The sequence below is a fragment of the Miniopterus schreibersii genome (genome assembly GCF_964146895.1).
Source record: "Miniopterus schreibersii genome assembly, chromosome: 4".
Classification (NCBI taxonomy): Eukaryota; Metazoa; Chordata; class Mammalia; order Chiroptera; family Miniopteridae; genus Miniopterus; species Miniopterus schreibersii.
In genome coordinates this window covers 23,189,477-23,207,274 of record NC_138105.1, presented here as the reverse complement: position 1 = coordinate 23,207,274, position 17,798 = coordinate 23,189,477, and the positions used below count along the sequence as shown (strand labels likewise).

Genomic DNA, 17,798 nt, shown 5'->3' with positions numbered 1-17,798 from the left:
TTCTAATAATGCCCTGTGTAACTCTTCTTTGTACAGATACATATTAAGTACATTCTTGCCTCAGTGCCTTTGCACTTGTTGGTCTCTAAGTAGACACGATGGCTCTCAACCTTTTATTTTGAGCCATGGACTCCTTTGGTAGTCTGTGATGTTTGTGGACTTCTTCCGAGTATATCTTCAAACCCATAAAATAAGTTACATAAATAATAGAGAAAACGAATTACAGTGAAATACAAATCTCAAAATATTTTTAAATGTGTAATATAGTAATATATGTTTCTTGTTAGCTCATTAAATTACAAGAGCTAGCAGCGTTTTGTAGTGATGAGTATAATGATATTTTAAGATATCTCCAATAACTAGAACGTGATATGAAAATACCTGTGATTTCTACTAGCAACAATGTCACAGGTGCTGCTACTATCACTGTGATTTGCTGTCTGCATTCATAATTGAAGAACACGCTGAATTTTAATTAGTGAAAATAAAGATATATGTATATTTTTCCATTCTAAGATCAAGACCCCCTGAATTCTACCCACAGACCTCTGGAGGTGGGTATGTGTGGACTCCAGGTTAAGAACCCCAGGTTTCGAATGCTCCTTCCCCATAGACCCTCACAGCTCACTTCTTCACCTTCTTTTGCTCAGAAGCCACCTTCCCAGTGAGCTCTTCCCTGAGGACTCTATTTAAATTGCACCCCCACATTCCCTTACTCTCCTTTCTCCCTAGCACTTACCTTCAAATATATAATTTTTTTGCTTTCCAAAAAATCTGTGCACTTCCTTCCACTAGAAAGTGAGTTCTATGAGAGTAGGGATTTTGTCTGTCGTGTTTGTGCTGTGTCCCCAGCAGCCAGAATGGTACCTGGCATACAGGGAGCACTCAATAAATATTTGTTGGAAAAAAATGAGTGATTATATCTCTAGGAACTCTTATGTTCTCTTTTTTTTTTTCTGTAAAAAGCTCATGATTTGTGAGACTTTTAATAAACATTAGAGTTATAATTAGCTTTATGGCTATCATTCTGTTAACATTTCCAAGGTTAACCTTAAACAGTAGCAGAGAGCTGTAGGAACCCAAGGATTCGGAAGGAGCTTCCAGTCCTAAACAAGAAGTATCTTCCAAGGACTTTTTAGGGGATATGGGTCATACCCAAACTCAGGGAATCACCTCAGAATCAAAGTGCTGCCCATCAAATTCCTTCTTACCTACTATGCAGCAATCAGGCCCCCATCTGCAATCAAACCAACAACACTAATACTTTTTATTTCTGGCAGTGCGGTAAAATGGAAAACACATAGGTTTCAAGGTCAGTTGGACTAGGTGCCAATTCTACTACCACCTGCTAGCTGTATGACTGTTGATAAGTTACTAAACTTTTCCGAATAGGCAAAATGGGTTTTTGTGAGGATGAAACGGGATGGCTCTCACAGTGAGCAGCACAGAGCGGATACTGTGTAAATGGTAATTCCCTCCTTCTTTCATCGCTCTAGGTCATTTCTTAACTGCTTGCCAAGGTTCTTGGGATCATGATAGCTAAGAGGAGCCTGTCCAGTCCTCTCCTGCATGTAAACCCTCTGCAATTAGACCTATCCAGAGCAGTCCCCTTGGACTGTGCCACTGTAAACTGGTGCCTTCACTCCCACCTCAGATGTGTGGCTGAGGCTGACATCTGGACCTTGACCAGGAAGCCCACCATCTATCACAGTTTCTTCTCCTGGCTTTCCCTTTTGCCCAGCCTGGGAGATCTTGTATATGTCCTCATAGAGGGTAAGACACAAATCACTGTCCCCCAGTTTTTCAGTGTTAAGAGCTTTCAGGGGGCACATTCACCCTTCTAAAATGTAGGCACCAGGGAAAGTGCTAAGGTGCACGGTATACCCTGAGCCAGGCCTTGCTCTACACATATAGCATGTATACATGCATCTATCCATGTATGTATATGTGTACACACGGCCTTAGGAACCCTCCAACTCCATTCCACAGAAGAGGGAAAAGAGAGCCAGGGAGAGAAATTCACTTGCCTACATCGAACAGCTTCTGAACTGAAGGGTCAGGATTAGAACCCAAGTATTTAACCATTTGGTTACATGCTCACAGCCTGCCACTGTCTCCAGGCACTGAGCTTGGGCTTGGGCACATCCTTCCAACTGACCAGTAAGAGCCAGAGCCAGGTCCAAGTGAGAGATGAAACCCAGCCCCTCAGTCTTGCCAGACAAGCCTCCCCAGGCTTTGTGAGTGAAGGCCAGGAAGAGAAATGTAGAACTGACTTCCCTGAGCTCCTATTTCTTTCTTGTTGCAAAAGTGCTTGTTTCAGCATCCATCATCTCCTTCTTTGCTGTGTAGACAATCAATCCTGTCAGAAGATTTGTGCTGTTGTGAGTTTGTTTATTATTAGATTTATTTCTCCTATAGGAAATGTGTTCACAACATTCCATTGGGGAATCTTAATTGTGACATAAATGTCACCTTATGTAAATTGAATATTTATCTTCCCATGTAAGGGGACAGAGGGGAAAGAAAGAATAAACAAACTTCAGTCCTGGAGAGGGAAGGTGGTTCCTGGCCCCAGTTCATAGTTCACCCATGTGCCTTCAAAGCTAAAGGTGGGTTGAAAAAAAAAAAAAAATTATTGGATCATCTTTGAGGGGCAGCCAAAAGGTAGGGGTAAGAAAAAGTTGGCCATGATGCTCTTGGGATGTTGGGTCAGGCTCCCAGGTCCCCCTCCCCAAACCCCGCCTGAGCCCAGACCACCTCCTCCCCAGCTGGGAGCATCCTGACAAGACTGCAGCTCGCCTCTCACTCCTCCCCATCCAGGAGGCCAGCCCCGCGCCTTCCTCGAGAGAAGGTGAGAGCGGCGGGCACAACGGGTTGAGTGGGTGTGGCCCGCGGCTCCGGGAACGAACCCAAGGCCCCGCCACCGCTCGCGAGCCTCCCCACAGTCCGCCCGCCTGGCGAGCGCAAGCTCTTCTTCCAGAAACTGCGAGGATCAGAGCGCACTGTTTGTGCACCACAAGGTCAAGTCGGGAAGTGGAGCCGGAGGAGGAGGGGCGAGGAGGCGAAGGGTGGGGAGAGGGGCGCCCAGCTTCCTCGCCAAATGCCAGCCCTTGGAAGTTGCCCCTCCGTTTTTAACCCTTTATGGGGAGTGGGAAGGACAAGCAAGGGGAAGGGGATACCCCGGGGCAAACTCCTCTGGGGCCCCGACGAGCAGCCAGCCACCCACCCACCCATCACTATGTTCCCCACCCCCCGGAAATGCGGGGCAGAGCTGGGTGCCAGGAGGCACCCGGGCGGGAGGAGGGGGCGATGAACCCAAGAGGGACCCTCCATGGACCGCCCCTCCTTCCTTGAGGTCGCCCACAATTTCAAGTTTCCCCCGCCCGGGATGTTAGTTTCCATCTGCTGTGGGTGGGGGAGGAGGGCCGCGCCCCCTCCCCCAGACTCGCGCGCGCCCCTCCCCTCCGCTCCTGCCAGCACTTTCTGCTCACTTCTGGCGCTGTGAAACGCCACGCGATTTATTTGATTCGCATTTTAAACCAGCGATTCAAGAGCAGGGCCTAGGGCGAGGGTCTCCCAGCGCTGGAGCCCCGGGAGGCGGGGTGCTCCGTGCAAACCTCGTTCCCTCCGCGAGTGTCGCCTTCAGGCTATTTGCAAAGAAACGTCTTTTTGACGCAGGGAGAAATGGCAAATTTTAAGTACGTCATTAATATGGCGCCAAAAGATTTTTTTAAGTATAAGCTAGCTTTTAAAAAAAAAAAAAAGGTTACGGGGGGCACCGCCCGGGTCTGGGGCGAGAAGGGGGCGGGGTGTGAGCAGAAAGTGTGAGTGAGAGAGTGGAGGGGCGGGGTATGTGGGTGAGTGTGTGAAGTGTGAGCAGACCTGATGGGACTTGCACGGGCGCAGCCGCCGCTCGGGCCCGGCCCTGGGGACAGGGCGGGCTGGGGGCGCCCCAGAGCCCTTGGGGAGTCCGGGCTTGAGGTGCTGGCTGGCGGGCGGCCCGGCAGGGCACCCTCCCTCCCGAGGCCTGCAACGCTACCTGGACCCGCTGCTTAAGCCAAACAACTGGGCGCAGGGCGGGGGGGGGGGGGGGGGGCGCGGGGGGCGGGGGACGGGCGGCGGGGGGGTTGTCAGGAGTGGAGATCCGACTGAATAAGAAAAAAGTGGCTACTCCCCCTCCCTTGCTCCTCCCGCCCGCCCCCACCCCACCCCCACCCCACCACATTTTTTTTTTTTCTAAAGAGATCACAAGGAAGTCTTGGTTTAAAAAGAAACAGAAACATACACAGGGGGGTTGGTGAATGGTCCCGACCGCGGCCATCGCAGTTGGAGGCTATTTTTCGGGGGGGTGAATAGCGTCCATGGAGTTACTTTGCGCCCACTCCTAGGAGGCAAGGGCTTGGGTCCCCCGGGCTGAACCGTCCCCGGCAGGGGTGCGGGGCCGGGGACGCCGCGGGCCCCGTCGCCTCCCTCACCGCGACCCCGGATGGATGCGCGCCCCCCGCCCGCCCGCGCCGGCCCCAGGAGCTCCGGATTTCAGGAGCATCCTTCCCGCGCCGGCCCCCGCCGCGACGCGTAGCCGAGGGCAGTGCCCCTCGGAAGGGCACCACGGAGCAAGGTAAGATCCAGCCCCGGGCGATGGGCCCTGCGCATCTCCACAGCGTTATTTTGTGTTTTTGCAACAGATCTGCCGCGCTCCTCGCTCTCTCTCTCTAGCTCGCTCGCTCCCTCTCTCTCCTGCTGGCTGCCTGTTCTAGGAAGCCAGCGCGCGGGGGGAGGGGGGATGCACAGCACAGGGGAGATTGCGCATGTTGGTCAGCCGTGTTTTAAAGAGTACATTGCGGGGAGGCTGAGAGGGGCGCATGCAACAACAACTTTTGGAAGGGTGAGTTTGGCGACCTTCTTTATTAATGACTGCGGCAAAGCGCCCCCGGGCCGGCAAGGGGGCGCGGGCGGGCGGGGGCGCGCCGGGGCTGCAACTTGCCCCGCGGCCCCAGGCGGGCGGAGGGGCTGCGGCGGGAGACCTGTGCCGGGGGGAGGTCGCGCGGCCGAGGACCAGGGTTCGGAGGACCCAGAGTTAACTGCCCTCCTGTCGCCCCGAGTTTCATTTTGTTGATACGCAGCACGTCCGGGCCACGAACCGGGCTGAGCCGGTGCACATGACCCCGCGCTGGGCTCACGTGCAGCCGGCCAGGTCCCAGACACCTTCCGGGGGCCACCGCCTCCGCCCTGTCGCCCCCTCTCTAGGCTGGGTGCACGCGGGCGCTGCACGCGGGGGCAGCATGCTCAGCTCCCGAGTGCCGAGGCTGCACAAATTAAACACAGTTTTTTTGGAGGGGTGGGGGACACCCTTTCCAGGTGAGTATAGAGGGTGCGCAGCCCCGGCGCGGGGTGTGCTGGCTGGGTCGGCGGCAGCTCCCCCCTCCAGGGCTGCGCGGGAGTCCGGCGGGGGAGAAGCGCTGAGAGAGTGGAAATGTACCCGCGGCGGCCAGAGCCGCGGGTGCGCGCCCGCGGGGCGACGGCAGGGGGCGTGGCCCTTGTTTACCTTCTCCCAACTCAGCCGGTTCGCGTCCCGCTCCGGGGACGGTTCTGCAGTCCCCGGCTCTCCGCCTCCGCCCCTGCGCCCTGAGTGGTACCAGGAAGACATAGGCAAGTGGCGGCCCCAGCCTGGACTTACACACCCGACCCCCAAATGAGTGACACTGCAGCCCCCGCCCCCACCAAGCACCGCTGCAGTCCCTCTCCCGGTTCCCCGGCCCGGCCCCGCCCCCGGCAGTGGCATCTTCCCGGCCTCACCTCCTTCCTCTCTTCCTCCCTCTCTCCCTCCCTCCTTCCCACCCACTCGCCTGCGCCTGCAGAGCGGCTCCCTCCCGCCTCCTCCCCGCCAGTGTGCAGACTTGTGGCTCCCTCCGGTCCCTTCCCGCCTCTCCCTGGGCCCTGAGACACCCCCTTCTCCAGGCCAAGGGATGAGAGGGGGTCAGCTTGGCGATGAGTCGCTGTTTTGTCAGAAGATGGGGATGTCTGCAAGACAGGCAGGAAGGCTTCCCTCTACCTTTCAGAGGCCCAGGACACCCCCTCCCCCCCACACACACCCAGTTCCCCACCATATATACAACTGTCCACTCCCCAAGGGGCGCGGGGCCCTTACCCGCTTCACCTAAGCCCTCCCCGCAGCCCGGGTGTCCTGTGCACCTCCCGTCGCCGCCCCCCGCGTGAACCGCCTCTTGCCCTTCCTTCGCCTGGGCCAGAGCCCCCCGCAGCCACCTCCGGCTCCTCCTCCCGGCTCCCGCGGTCCGAATCACGCCGGCGCGCCTCCAGCCTGCGGTCCCGCGGACCGCCTCCAGGGGCAGACTGGAGGCGCGTGCCAGCCTCCCCACCACCCCCAACCTCCTAGCCTCTGCCACCCGCCGGGGCACTTGACTTTTTTTTTAACCATCTTCACCGCAAGGCTCATGCCCAGGGCTGGTGGGGGCGGGAAGGGCCATGTTTCCCATTGCCCAGTGCCAAGGATACGCTGCACCTGGTCACTCTGGTCTGCAGATTTCCAAACCTTGCTGCTGCTCTTAGCACATCCCTCAACCCCCCCCCCTCTGCAGGGTTCTGAGAGAAAGTTTCACCCAGAGGCTGAGTTTGCAGGGAGTCACCAGGAGGCATCAAGTTTGCACTTAGCATTGTCAAAGGGGATGGAGAGGGGGCTGAGTGGGCGTGCCTGACCTGCCATCTCACCTTTGTTGATAGGGGAGGAGCCCTGAGCTTTGAGCCCAGCCAAGCTGTCAGGAGGTCCCCTTAACGGTTCTGTTTGCAAACTGAGTCCTGGACCCTGGTGGTGGTAAGGCCACCTGGCCCCTCCTCCCAGGGTGGCATTAACTCCCTTCGCTGGTAAAATTCCTAGTAGGACATTTGGCAAAAGGGCCGACCAGGGAGCTGCCAACCAGGCCTGGCCCTGCTTCCTGGGTTCCCAGGGTGCTGGCTTCTCCCCTACCCTGACTTCCTCACTCACCTTAGGGCCCCAAGTGAAGTTACCATCCCTTCTGTCCCATCTTCCTGGGGCAGGTTGGGACTGGCAGAGCTATCTTACAAGCAGAGGAGGAAAATAACAACAGAATAACTGTAAGAGGAAGGAATGAGTAATAAAGCCGACCCAGGCAGGGAGGAGGGCTTTCATGTTTAAGAGTTGCTATTTGCTTTTTAGGTCACAGGCTGCAAAAACAGGCTTTGATCCGAAGTGGGCGAATAATTTATTGAGAAAGTTTGCATGGTAGAAAAAAAGGGATGTTTGTTTGATCTGGAGCCCTCTCAGTTGTCCCAAGTGCTGTTGGCTGTTGTTTAGAGTGGAAAAGCATTTGGTTCCACAGCAAATGCCTCGCAGGGGGAAGTCTTCGCCCCAGGCAGCAGGACTTGCAGTGAATGTTGGATTTGAAACTGTTTGGCCAAGGGTCTCCCCAGCACTTTTGGAGATGAAGTGTTTAAGGATAAAGTTGTTTGGGCTTGAGATGCAGCAAGTATTTCCAGCACATTTCCCATCCAACATGCTTTTCCTTTGCCTAACTTGCCTGGCTAAACAACCAGTAATACTGATTTAAGATGCTGTCATAAATCTCCACTTAGTTTTCATTGACAGGTGAAATGGGACTGCTGGTCCCCAGCCCCAGCTGTGCCCCAGAGTCAAGCTTAGGCCTTTGACACTGACTTCCACATCCTTGAAGTTGGGGGCAGGGTGTCCTGGTTAACTTGTGTTCCGGTTAACAGGGAGGTAGTTGTCTTATACCCAAGACTCAGTCAGAGGCTTCTAGTCCAAATTCTTCACAGTTCATCCAGCAGGCTCTTTGTGGGCTGTGCAGTTCTCCCTATAGGTTCTCTAAGGGAAGGCCAGGTCAGAGTTGTGGCTTTCCTTGCCCTCTACCTAGGACCCTTACCATGTGGCTCAACCCAGGAAGGCTCTCAGTCAACTCCCAGGAATCTGGAGTACCCCAGCCACACTCAGGAGTTATAACCCTGAGTATTGTAGCCCATTGGGATGGGGTACACCATCCTGAATCAGACAGCTTAGGTTCGAATGATGGCTATGCAGTCACCAGTTACGACAGTTATTCTGTGACTCAGTTTCTTCATCTAAAAATAGGATTGATAACAGTACCTACCTCACGGTGGGTGCATGGATTAAGCAATATTGCATAAAGAAGACTAAACCCAAAGCCAGGCATGTGGTAAGCACTTGATTAGTATTAGTCATTCTTACTATTATTATTAATGACCTGGACAGGGTCCAAATGCAGCTTTGACCTTTGATCTCTCCCCTTTAGGGTAGGCTGAAGAGCCAACTCCCTTCTCTGAAGAAGGGATCAGAAGGACCCTGCAGTTGCCAATGGGCAGCCATCTGTGGGAGCAAGTGGACTGAGCTTTGCCCTCTCTGAGGTGGAGAGTAGGGTGAGAGGTGCTGAAGGACAAAGTAGACAAAGCCCCTTTCATTCTCCCAGGATCCCCTTGGTATGTCCCCAGAACTGGGTCTGGGGGGGTGCGGGCAGCATGCTCTAGGGGAGCTGTGTGCTCTCTGGGACACTTGGAATTGCAGGCAATGACGGGTGTCAAAGGAGTGTTCCGGCTTCCCTGTGCTTGGAGAAGTAAGTTTGAGGATCTGTGTGCAGAAAATCATTTTTGTAACGGCAATTACTGTCCCTGAGAAGGCATTAAAGTTAATGAGAGATAGGAAAGAGTGGGGCTCTGACCCCCGTTTAAAGCCATTTAAGAGTATGCAGTTCTTGTTTTCTGAATGTCTGGCCTTCCCGACACAAGGAGGCTCTGAGGACAGGTTTTCCAGCCGAAATATCATTAAATTGTATTAGCATCTTATTACACACACGCCTTAGTGGTCTGCCTCAGACAGGGAGAGTTTTTGTTTCTCTTTAAAAGATTGTGTCTGGAATGGTAAATTGCCTGCTTGAAAGCCTCCCCTACTCCCCCTTTTTTAAGGAGGAAGACGAAATCCTGCTGTGTGTGGTGGCGGTCAGGGCAGGCATGGTGGCCCCCAGAGAGGAGAGGCTGGAGGCCAGGTTGGGGTGTTTTAACTGCCCAGGGAGCGGCTGCAGTAGCCAGCCTGAAAGGCCCACTGTTCCCAGGGTCAGCTGGCAGGGCGTTAATGGAGGCCCAGGGTGTTTATTTGAGTTTATTTGCAGAGAGGTCTTTAAAGGGGGCTGGCACTGGGCATTGGTGTTTCAAGTCCAGACCCCAGGCCCCCACTAAGACCAGTGACTAGTGCTGCCAAGAAAACATCTGCCACCAAATTGCTGCCCTATTACTGAGTTGACATTGATCATAAGCCAGGAGCCCAACCAAATAAAGAGTCCTGGAAAATGTGTGAGGTTAAGATGGGGAAGAGGGCTGTGAAAACAGGACGAAATTTTGAGCTGGGGTGTTTGTTCCTGCAAACTACAGGCAGGCCAGCTGGGCTGTATGGTCCCCACACTTCAAGAGGGAGGGGACAGGAATACACTCGGCACTCTGCATGTATCAAGCCCCTATTATGTGCTGGGTGCTATGCGAGGAGGGCATTGGGGTTCCAGCAGGGATCCCGACAGGCTTACTCCCATGGAACATATGTTCTGGAGGAAAGACTGTTCAACAGGTAGATTAGCAAACACAAATTATGATGGATGCTCTGAAGACACAGTAATAGGGTGGTGAGCTTTCTTTAGGTAAGGCACCCTGCGTATACCTCTGTGACATTTAAGCTGAAACCTGAAAAATGAAAAGTCAGACATGCATAGGCTGCTTAGACCAATACAGGCAGAGGGCACAGGCTGTGTGCAGGTCTCAGATCATGGACTATTAGGCTTGTTTCAGGAAATGAAAGGAGGCAGGTGTAGCTGGAGAGTGGTGGGGCCAGGCTAGTGGTTGATATGAACTTGTTGAGGTAGGCAGGGCCAGGTCATGTGGGGTCTTGTGGTCAGGAGCTTGAGTTTTATCCTTTGGTCAGTAGGAAGCCTTTGAAAGATTTTAAATAGGGCATGACATGATTTAATTTATACTTTTTATTTTATTTTTAAATATGTTTTTATTGATTTTATTGATGTTTTATTTTTAAATATGTTTTTATTGAGAGAGAGAGAGAGAGAGAAACATCAATCAGTTGCCTCCCATATGCACCCTGACTGGAAATCAAACCCGCAACCTGGGTGTGTGCCCTGACCAACAATCAAACCAGCAACCATTCAGTGCATGGGCAATGCCCAACCAACTGAGCCACGCCATCCAGAGCCTGATTTATACTTTTTAAAGGTCATTCTGACTGCTGTGTGGTACCTGGATTATGAGGGAGCAATAGTAGAAGCTGGGAGATAAATGAGGAATCCAGGCAAAGGATGGGATGGCTTGGACCCCTTTGGTAGCAGTAGAAATGGGGGGAAGGTGGGTGGGTTCATGGTGTGTTCTAGAGGGAGAGCCCACTAGACTTGCCAAGGGTTGGCTGTGGGGCAGACACACAGAGAGGCTGTGGCTGCCGCTCCATTGAGGCAACCCTTTGACACCCACACTCCCAAAGGAGAGCTTCCTATCTGTCTCCATGCTGGGGACAGTGTGGGAGGTGCAAATGGAAGGAAAAGGGACCCTTTCATTCCTAGAGTCTCTTTTGTAGGTAGGGTTTCGGGAGCACTTTCCCCAAAAGAAAGTGCCTTGTGACACTGAGGCATTCTCTCAGAGCTGACCTTGCTTTGGGAGACTTTGGAGGTGCCGGTGGAGAGAGAAAACCCAGAGGCCAAGATCAAACCTCAGCACCCCCCAAACCCCACCTGTACTTGCAGTCTTGGACTTAAGCTTTGATGAAGGAATCCTCCCTCTCCTCCTTGCTGGGGTATTGAGGGGTTTTCATGGGGCAAAGGGCTGTCCCACAGGGGAGCCCAGGCCTCATCTGGAGCTTCATTAGCCACTGACATTGGAGGCTCACCTGAGGCATGGGAGCCTTTGCAACAGACTTGGTTCAAAGGAAAGAAGCTTCACTCACAAACTGTGGCTTTCCTCTGAAGCCTAGTTATTATTTCAATTAAGTCACCACAAAATCTGCTCCCTTAATAACACCCTGCCCAGGAGGACTCCAGGGTGTTTCACAGAGGGCAGGTTGGACGGGCAACTGGCTGAGGGTGGGGTGCAGGTCTGCATACTGGCAGGCCCTGGGCAGCAGGGAACAGCATTCTGAGGGGTGTCGGCAGTCAGGGGTCCTGTTATCGAGGACCTTCCTTACTGTACAGGGTCACTGCTCCCTCTGAGGACACTGCTCCCTCAGGTGGGCACTGGAAGGAGGTCTCTCCACTGGGCCCAAGGCTGCCATGGTATTAACTCGCACCTAGACGGAGATCCAGCCACTGTGCCAAGGGCTTTATGCTGCTCTCATATATTCTTACTAGCTGATTCTGGCCCACAGATGTGTTTAGTTTGGCCTTCTCACAGTGTTTTTAAAATTCTGAATCAGTTGCCAACATTTTCAGTTCAGGAGATTTATGTAAAAATGCAGACCTAGTTGTCTACCGTGGTCCCTGGTCTAGTGAGGGCTGTAGCTTTTACGTTATGGGAGAGCCTGGCTTGGAAGTGCCCTGATGCTAGAAATGAAGAGAAATGCAATTCCGGGACAGCCCAGTGCAGGCAAAAACAGGTGGATGCATTTATAGCCCCTCTCCCTGACTCCTGCCGGACCATGACAGCGCTGGGTTGGCAAGGTGTAGGTTAGAGTCAGGGCCTTGTTTAAAGTTGCCCTCAGACCCCAGAGGACAGCAAAGATGGGCGGCTGGGGGGAGGTAGAGCATTATTGCCTCCTTGCACTATGCTGCGCCGAGGCAGGGAGGTCTAAAGGTCAAGAGTGTGGTCTCGATAGACTTCTTAAAAGCACTGCAATCCAGGGCAAGCCACTTAATCGCTTTGCTTTGTTTTCCTCACCTGGAAAAGGGAAGCAGCTGCCATGCCCACCTGTACCAAAGGTCTATTCTGAGAGCTTAGAAAGGTCCCTTTGTGCCATGGTGTCCCCCTTCCCTGCCACAATGAGTTGTTCCTGCCTCCCTGCCATCCATGCAGGTCATACCACCAGGCATCCTTCTGTACCTCCACACCCTCTGCAGAGCACTTGTGTGTACCTTCAGAGCTGGGCAGTAAGCAGCCCCAGTGAACCTTCCTGCCATCCTGATCATGCTGTTGGGGACACTAAGGTAGAGAGAAGCTCCTGGCTCTGGTCAAGTTCCAGGCAGGCGGGTCCTCCTGGTCAGCTCAGAGGACTAAGTAGTCACCCCTGCCTAATGCTCTCTGGTCTCTGCAGGGCCCCGGCAGGAGAAGGGGAACCCCAAGCCTGGCAAGGACAGATTGGGAGTGGTGGCAGATAACAGATAGGATCATAGGCAGGCAGGTTCAGGAGCCTGGTTCGCCTGCAGCTGGGCTGGGCAGCGGGGCTTTTTGCCCTGCTGACTCTGGCTCCTTGCCATTTGCTGTGGGTAGTGAGGGAGCCCAAGTTCCAGACTAAAAGGAGCAGGATGGAAAGTGCTCTGGGCCCCAAGCCCCAGATCTGTTGTCACATTAGGAAACAGCCACTAACTAACCTGCCCCTCCAGAGCAGGTTAACAAGCCACTCGGTGTGCTCCCCTCCAAGAGGGGACAAGAGCAGGCTCTGCCACCCAGGACTCTGCAGGATTAGAGGAAATAGTGGGTGGGAAAGCACTTCCAACAGGCAGGAGCTGAGGAGGGCACAAAGGCAGCACAGTGTGGGCTCAGGAATCAGGCCACAGGGGTTCAAATCCCAGTTCAGCCAGTTACTAGGCACTGAACCTCCCCAATAAATGAAGCAAGCAGCTCACAACTCACCAGGTTGTTAGGAAGTAGAGATAGCTGAGATGGTGTGGGTAGAGGAATGAGCTCAGCCTGGGCGAGCTGCCCTTCTTACCTTAAATACTGTAGTCACTATAAAGTTGGTTTGTACTTTTATCTGGAAAAAGACAGTAAAGGAGGAAGGGAGCCCAGCCCAGGACCAGTCACCCTGGGCCTGGTGTGTCTCAGGGACCCAGCTTGGAGCCTCCCTGCCTCCACCCCTATTTCCGCACTCCTGACCGCCCCTCTCAGGATGTGTCCTCAGTGCAGGCTGGGCTTGCTTGTCCTTAAACTCAGATAGCATGGCCCTAGTATCCCCCCGCCTTGCCACCCAGGGAGGCACCCGTTGCAACTTTTGCTTAGGAGTGGACTAATTCCCTGGTGAGCTTGAGTTTCCTTGAGTGGCAGCTGGGGCTGGGCCAGTCCTTTCCTCTTAGACGCCTGCTTCTCTGAGGCTCCAGGATCAGGAGAGGGGAGATGCAACCTGCTCTTCCCTCCCCCATCCCCTTCTTCCGCAGGGAGAGTGTGGGTGGGCAGGTTCCCCATGATTTTCTGCGGGACTGAGGATTTCCCAAGCCGTCAGTATGTGTAATGGGCTCTGCCTTTTGTTGCAGATGGAAGAGAAGCGGCGAAAATACTCCATCAGCAGCGACAACTCCGACACCACTGACAGTAAGGCCTTCTTCTCGGGGCTCCTCGGGGAAAGCATGTGGATACATTACAGACCCACAGGCCGAGATGGGGAGAGCTGCCCGCGGTCTCAGTGCTGAGGAAGGCATGAATCAGATCAGCCTCTCTGCTCCTAAGAAAGTCCCCGCACTGCCCTGGCCCCAGGGCCTTGCCGTCCTCTGCACCCTACCCCCCTTTACCCCGTAGGGCTCAGCCCCACGTGTTTTGCTCTGGTTGGAACAGATCTGCTCCCCTCTGGGCCTTTGCATATGTAACCCCTGGCTACCAGGAACATATCCCTCTCCCTGTGGCTTTCCTGTTGAGTCAGGGCACTCACTATAGGAGGTCGCTACACATTCCATAGAAAATCAGTCACTATTATAATTACCTGATAAGTATTATTACCTAACAACTGGTAAACTCCTTGATAAGAGGGGTCATGTCTTGCTCACTGCCTAATCCCCAGCTAGATCAAGCACATAATAGGTGTTCAGTAAATGTTTACCGAAGAAATGAATGCAGGAGTCTGACTTTCACGGGATCTCAGTAATAGAATCTCAGAGGTAGACTAGTATGTGGGCTGGAGGTGCCATTTGGATGTCTGGAGGGTGGGGGGAACATTGTCAAGGAGAAGATAGGGCGTAGGGAGCCTCTTCTGAAATTTGGGGGAGGTGCATGTAAGATGAGACTTTTTCTCTAGTAGTAGAAGGCAGCTCTTCCTACTGCCCCAGGAACCTGGCCTGCTTGAGCTGGTTGGAGTAAGGAGTTGCATTCTGCCCTGTGTAGGGCAGACACACCGCCAGGATGCTCCCGCCTTGTGTATACTGGTGGAAGCCCAGGCTGAGGAAGAGGCTGCATTGCCAGGGAGGCTGGGCCTGGAGCCCTGCAACTCTAGACCTCAATTTGTTCACAAATGTGGTGAGCACCTCCAAGGCCCCTTAGAGTTCCCAGAGTTCCACACCTTCCCCCCAAGAGCCTGAGACAGATGCACTTGGTTGGTAGGTCTGGTCCCAGTCCTGTTGTCCTCGCCGCCCCCCAACCACCACCACTCCCGGCCCCATCCAGGTCTCATTCGCTGTCCTGTGGGGGTCTGTTGGTTCAGCTTGGCTCTGGTGTCTAACTTGGCCAGCCCTTCCTCCCTGTGGCAGGAGATCACAGCGTTCCGCCCTCTGTGGCTGCCTCCACACAGCCTGTGGCCTGGCTAAGTAGAGCCAAGGAGAACCGCATCCTCTACTTCTAACTTTATTGCGTGCAAAGGAACCCTTGAGGGCGGAGCACCTGCAAGGGTTGGGCTCCTGGGCAGCTGAGCCCTGTAGCTGCATCCAAATTGGGTCAGGCTGATGCATATTCCTTTCCTAGCAGCCCCTCCACTGCCCACCCATGGCTGCTGCTCCTTTGACTCGTAGGGATGGAGGCCACAGCTCTGTGGTCCAGCAAGGGCCTTAGACCCTCATAATAATAGCTAATGTTTATTGAGAAGATATAGGCATGATATCATCAAATTCTCACAACAACACTTTGCAGACAGCCTCTTGCCCCCATTTTATAGAAGGGCAAACTGAGGCTCTGAGAAATTTAGTGTTTTGCCCAGGATGACAAGCTAGTAAGTGGCTGAGCCAGGACTCAAGCCTGGTCTGTGGGTCTACTTTAGAGCAGCACTCTTCCCACTGCTCTTCCCTGCCTCTGTCTACCCACTGGGTATCATACCAAGGAGGAAGCAGAGGACCAGAGAAGGCAAGGCACTTAACATGGGTCACATAGTAAGCTAATACTGAGTCCTGGTCACTGCCTTTTATTTCCCAAGCCCCTTCTGGTTGGTGAGTGGAAAGGATGTCATGTCCCCACTCATCATTGGAGAGGCCCTGAGCAGGGACAACCTACCAGGCACTCATAGAGGTGTCCACCTCCTAAACATTCAAGCCAGAGCTTTCCTTACAGGCTTCCTATCCTTGGGTGTGGGTGGGTGGGTGGTGTTCCTGATCTTCCGGAGACCCCCTAATGGTCTGTGTTCTCTCTGTAGGTCACACTACATCTGCCTCAAGATGCTCCAAACTGCCCAGCAGCACCAAGTCGGGCTGGCCCCGGCAGAACGAAAAGAAGCCCTCAGAGGTGGGTAGTGACCAGTGTGAAGGGTGAAGCAAAGTTGGGGAGGCTACCGGAGCAGAGACCTAGGGGGAGTGAGCTCTGCAGATGTGGGGGGGGAAGCACTGTGGCAGAGAGCATTCCCGGCGAGGGCACAGCCGTGGCCACACTAGGCCAGTGTGGCTGAGGGGAATGAAGGCGGGGGATGCCAGTTCTCTTAGCCTTGTAGGTTATTGTAAAGATGTTTCTATTGACCTGAGTATCTGAGTGAGAGAAGAGGCCTTTCTAGGATCATAAGCAAGGTAATGATGTAGTCTGATGTTTTAATGAAAGGCCCCACTGGCTGCTGTGAGGAGAGGGGATTGTCGGGTGAAAGGTTAAGGTTGGTGGTGCACAGGCAGGCTAAGTAGCCATCTCAGACGGTGGGTAAAGAAAAATTGAATTTTTTTTCAAGAAAAGGGGATGGGGCATGGGGATATCCAAAGGGAAGGGCTACACAGCACTGAGTCAAAGGGTATTGGGCCCATGATGGCAGCAGAATGTACTTGGGACAGTGAAACAAGGAAGGCGCATGAAAGAAGTAACAGGAGAGCCTAGGCTGGGCTGCTCTGGCTCCCTGGGAAGTCAGAGAGAAGGGGCCTTGGAGACAGGTTCAGGGGGTAAGCCCGGGACCAGCTGCCGCTGCCCATTGCTCCCCTGGTTACAAGTCTCGTGGGGTCCCCTCAGAGGGAAGAAGAAGATGACACTGGCGTGCTCCCCTGGGGGGGAGAGTGCTGGGTCCTTTGTCCTGAGTTATTTATCTCTTTCTTGCAGGCTGGAATCTTAGGGGAGGTCTCAGGGGAGGGTCTCAATGGAATGTTCATCAGCTTTCCAGGTGTGCTCTGTCAGGGTCGTGGTCTCCCCTGATTGGTGGGTGCCAGGGCGTCATTCGTGAAGGCAGCCGGTCCTGAGGCAGCCATGCTATCACTTGTCTGGTTTTGCTGCTTTTCTGGGCCTGGAGCTGAAATACAACTAAGGCCTAGATGTTATCTTTAGGGAGGAAGGCTCAGGGGGTCTAAACCGCATGACCAGTGATATGCTGGGGGAGGACAGGTTACCCTGGGGACAAGGTTCTTGTTTTCCCAGTTTCGCCCCTTGCTAGGCATCCGGAGCTTTCTGCCCTGGTGAGCCTCTGTACCTGGTCCATCGTCCTTGCTCTGCTCATGTCTGCCTAATACCGAGGACACAGGTGGAACCAGGAAGGATTCTTTTGCAGTTGACCAGGAGATTAATGATGGTGGCTTAAGCCCAGCGGTGGCAGTGGAGTAAGAAGCGGTGGTATTCAAGACCCTTTGGCCGCTGAGCAAGGGTGACAGGATTGCTAATGTAGGGGTGAAAGATGGGTCCTCAGAGTCATCCAGTGAAGTCATCTGCTCCTTATTCTGCCAGTTCACATGCATCTGCACTTTAAGCCTTCCTTACTTTCACCTGGGATGTTTCTTGTGGCAGTAGAGGTATTTGGCTTCTGGAGCTGTAGCAAGGAGCATTGGGGGCGGGTGAATTGTGTCCTAGGGCCTCATCGCTCCCTTCTAGGTCTTCAGCACTGACGAGGCCTTGGGCGCAGATGAGACTGCAAGAGCATTGCATCTCTGAGAAGGTGGGGTGGGGCGGGTTAGAGGGTTGAATATGGCCCTTAAGAGAGACATTGCCTGCAGCGTACAGAATGGCTGGACACTAGGCTGTACACTTTAGTTTTTTGATCCTTAAAAGTAGCCCAGAGTTCTCAGTCCTGTTATAATAAGGAAACAGGATCCCAAAGTTATGTAGGCAAGGTCTGAAGGTTTGGGAGCTACCAGTGCCCAGGGTAGGAAGGCCCGGAGTTCTGGGGCTGAGCCCTAGGCTTGAGGTGGGGGAAGGTATCTGTGTACTGAGCCTGGGGCCCTCCTCTCCCCACCCTCACCACCGGGGCAATCTTGGCAATCTTGGCTGCGGAGCAGCTGTCTGTAGCCAGCCCCTAGGGGGGTCTTCCCCAGAACCTTGCATTTGAAAAAGGACTTCCTGCCTCCTCCAGGAGCTGGCTGACCCGAGGACTCTCCCTTTGTGGGGAATGGGGAGCCTTTGAGAATTGATGCCTCCCACGCTCATCCCCAACCAATTGTCCTCCCTTGGCCCCATGGAGGAGGGGTGGAGATGGAAGGAGATATCTTCAGGAATGCAGTTAGGACTGGAAG

At 53.8% G+C, this 17,798-nt stretch overlaps 1 protein-coding gene across 6 annotated transcripts in view; it reads left to right on the top strand.

Moving 5' to 3' along the window:
• Positions 1-2,974: 2,974 nt before the first annotated feature.
• The window catches only part of JADE2 (jade family PHD finger 2), a 48,397-nt gene continuing 33,573 nt past the window's right edge, over positions 2,975-17,798 (top strand). Inside the window, exons 1-4 of one of the 6 annotated variants that reach the window (XM_081137315.1) lie at positions 4,410-4,618; positions 7,006-7,084; positions 13,452-13,509; positions 15,527-15,615. In XM_081137315.1, coding sequence (XP_080993441.1) covers positions 4,491-4,618; positions 7,006-7,084; positions 13,452-13,509; positions 15,527-15,615 — 354 coding nt within the window. In that variant the 5' untranslated portion in view covers positions 4,410-4,490. Of the gene's footprint in view, positions 3,021-4,251; positions 4,619-4,772; positions 4,886-7,005; positions 7,085-8,303; positions 8,488-13,451; positions 13,510-15,526; positions 15,616-17,798 lie in introns of those variants that run through there. The other 5 variants (XM_081137313.1, XM_081137311.1, XM_081137314.1 and 2 more) reach the window with 5 other exon arrangements.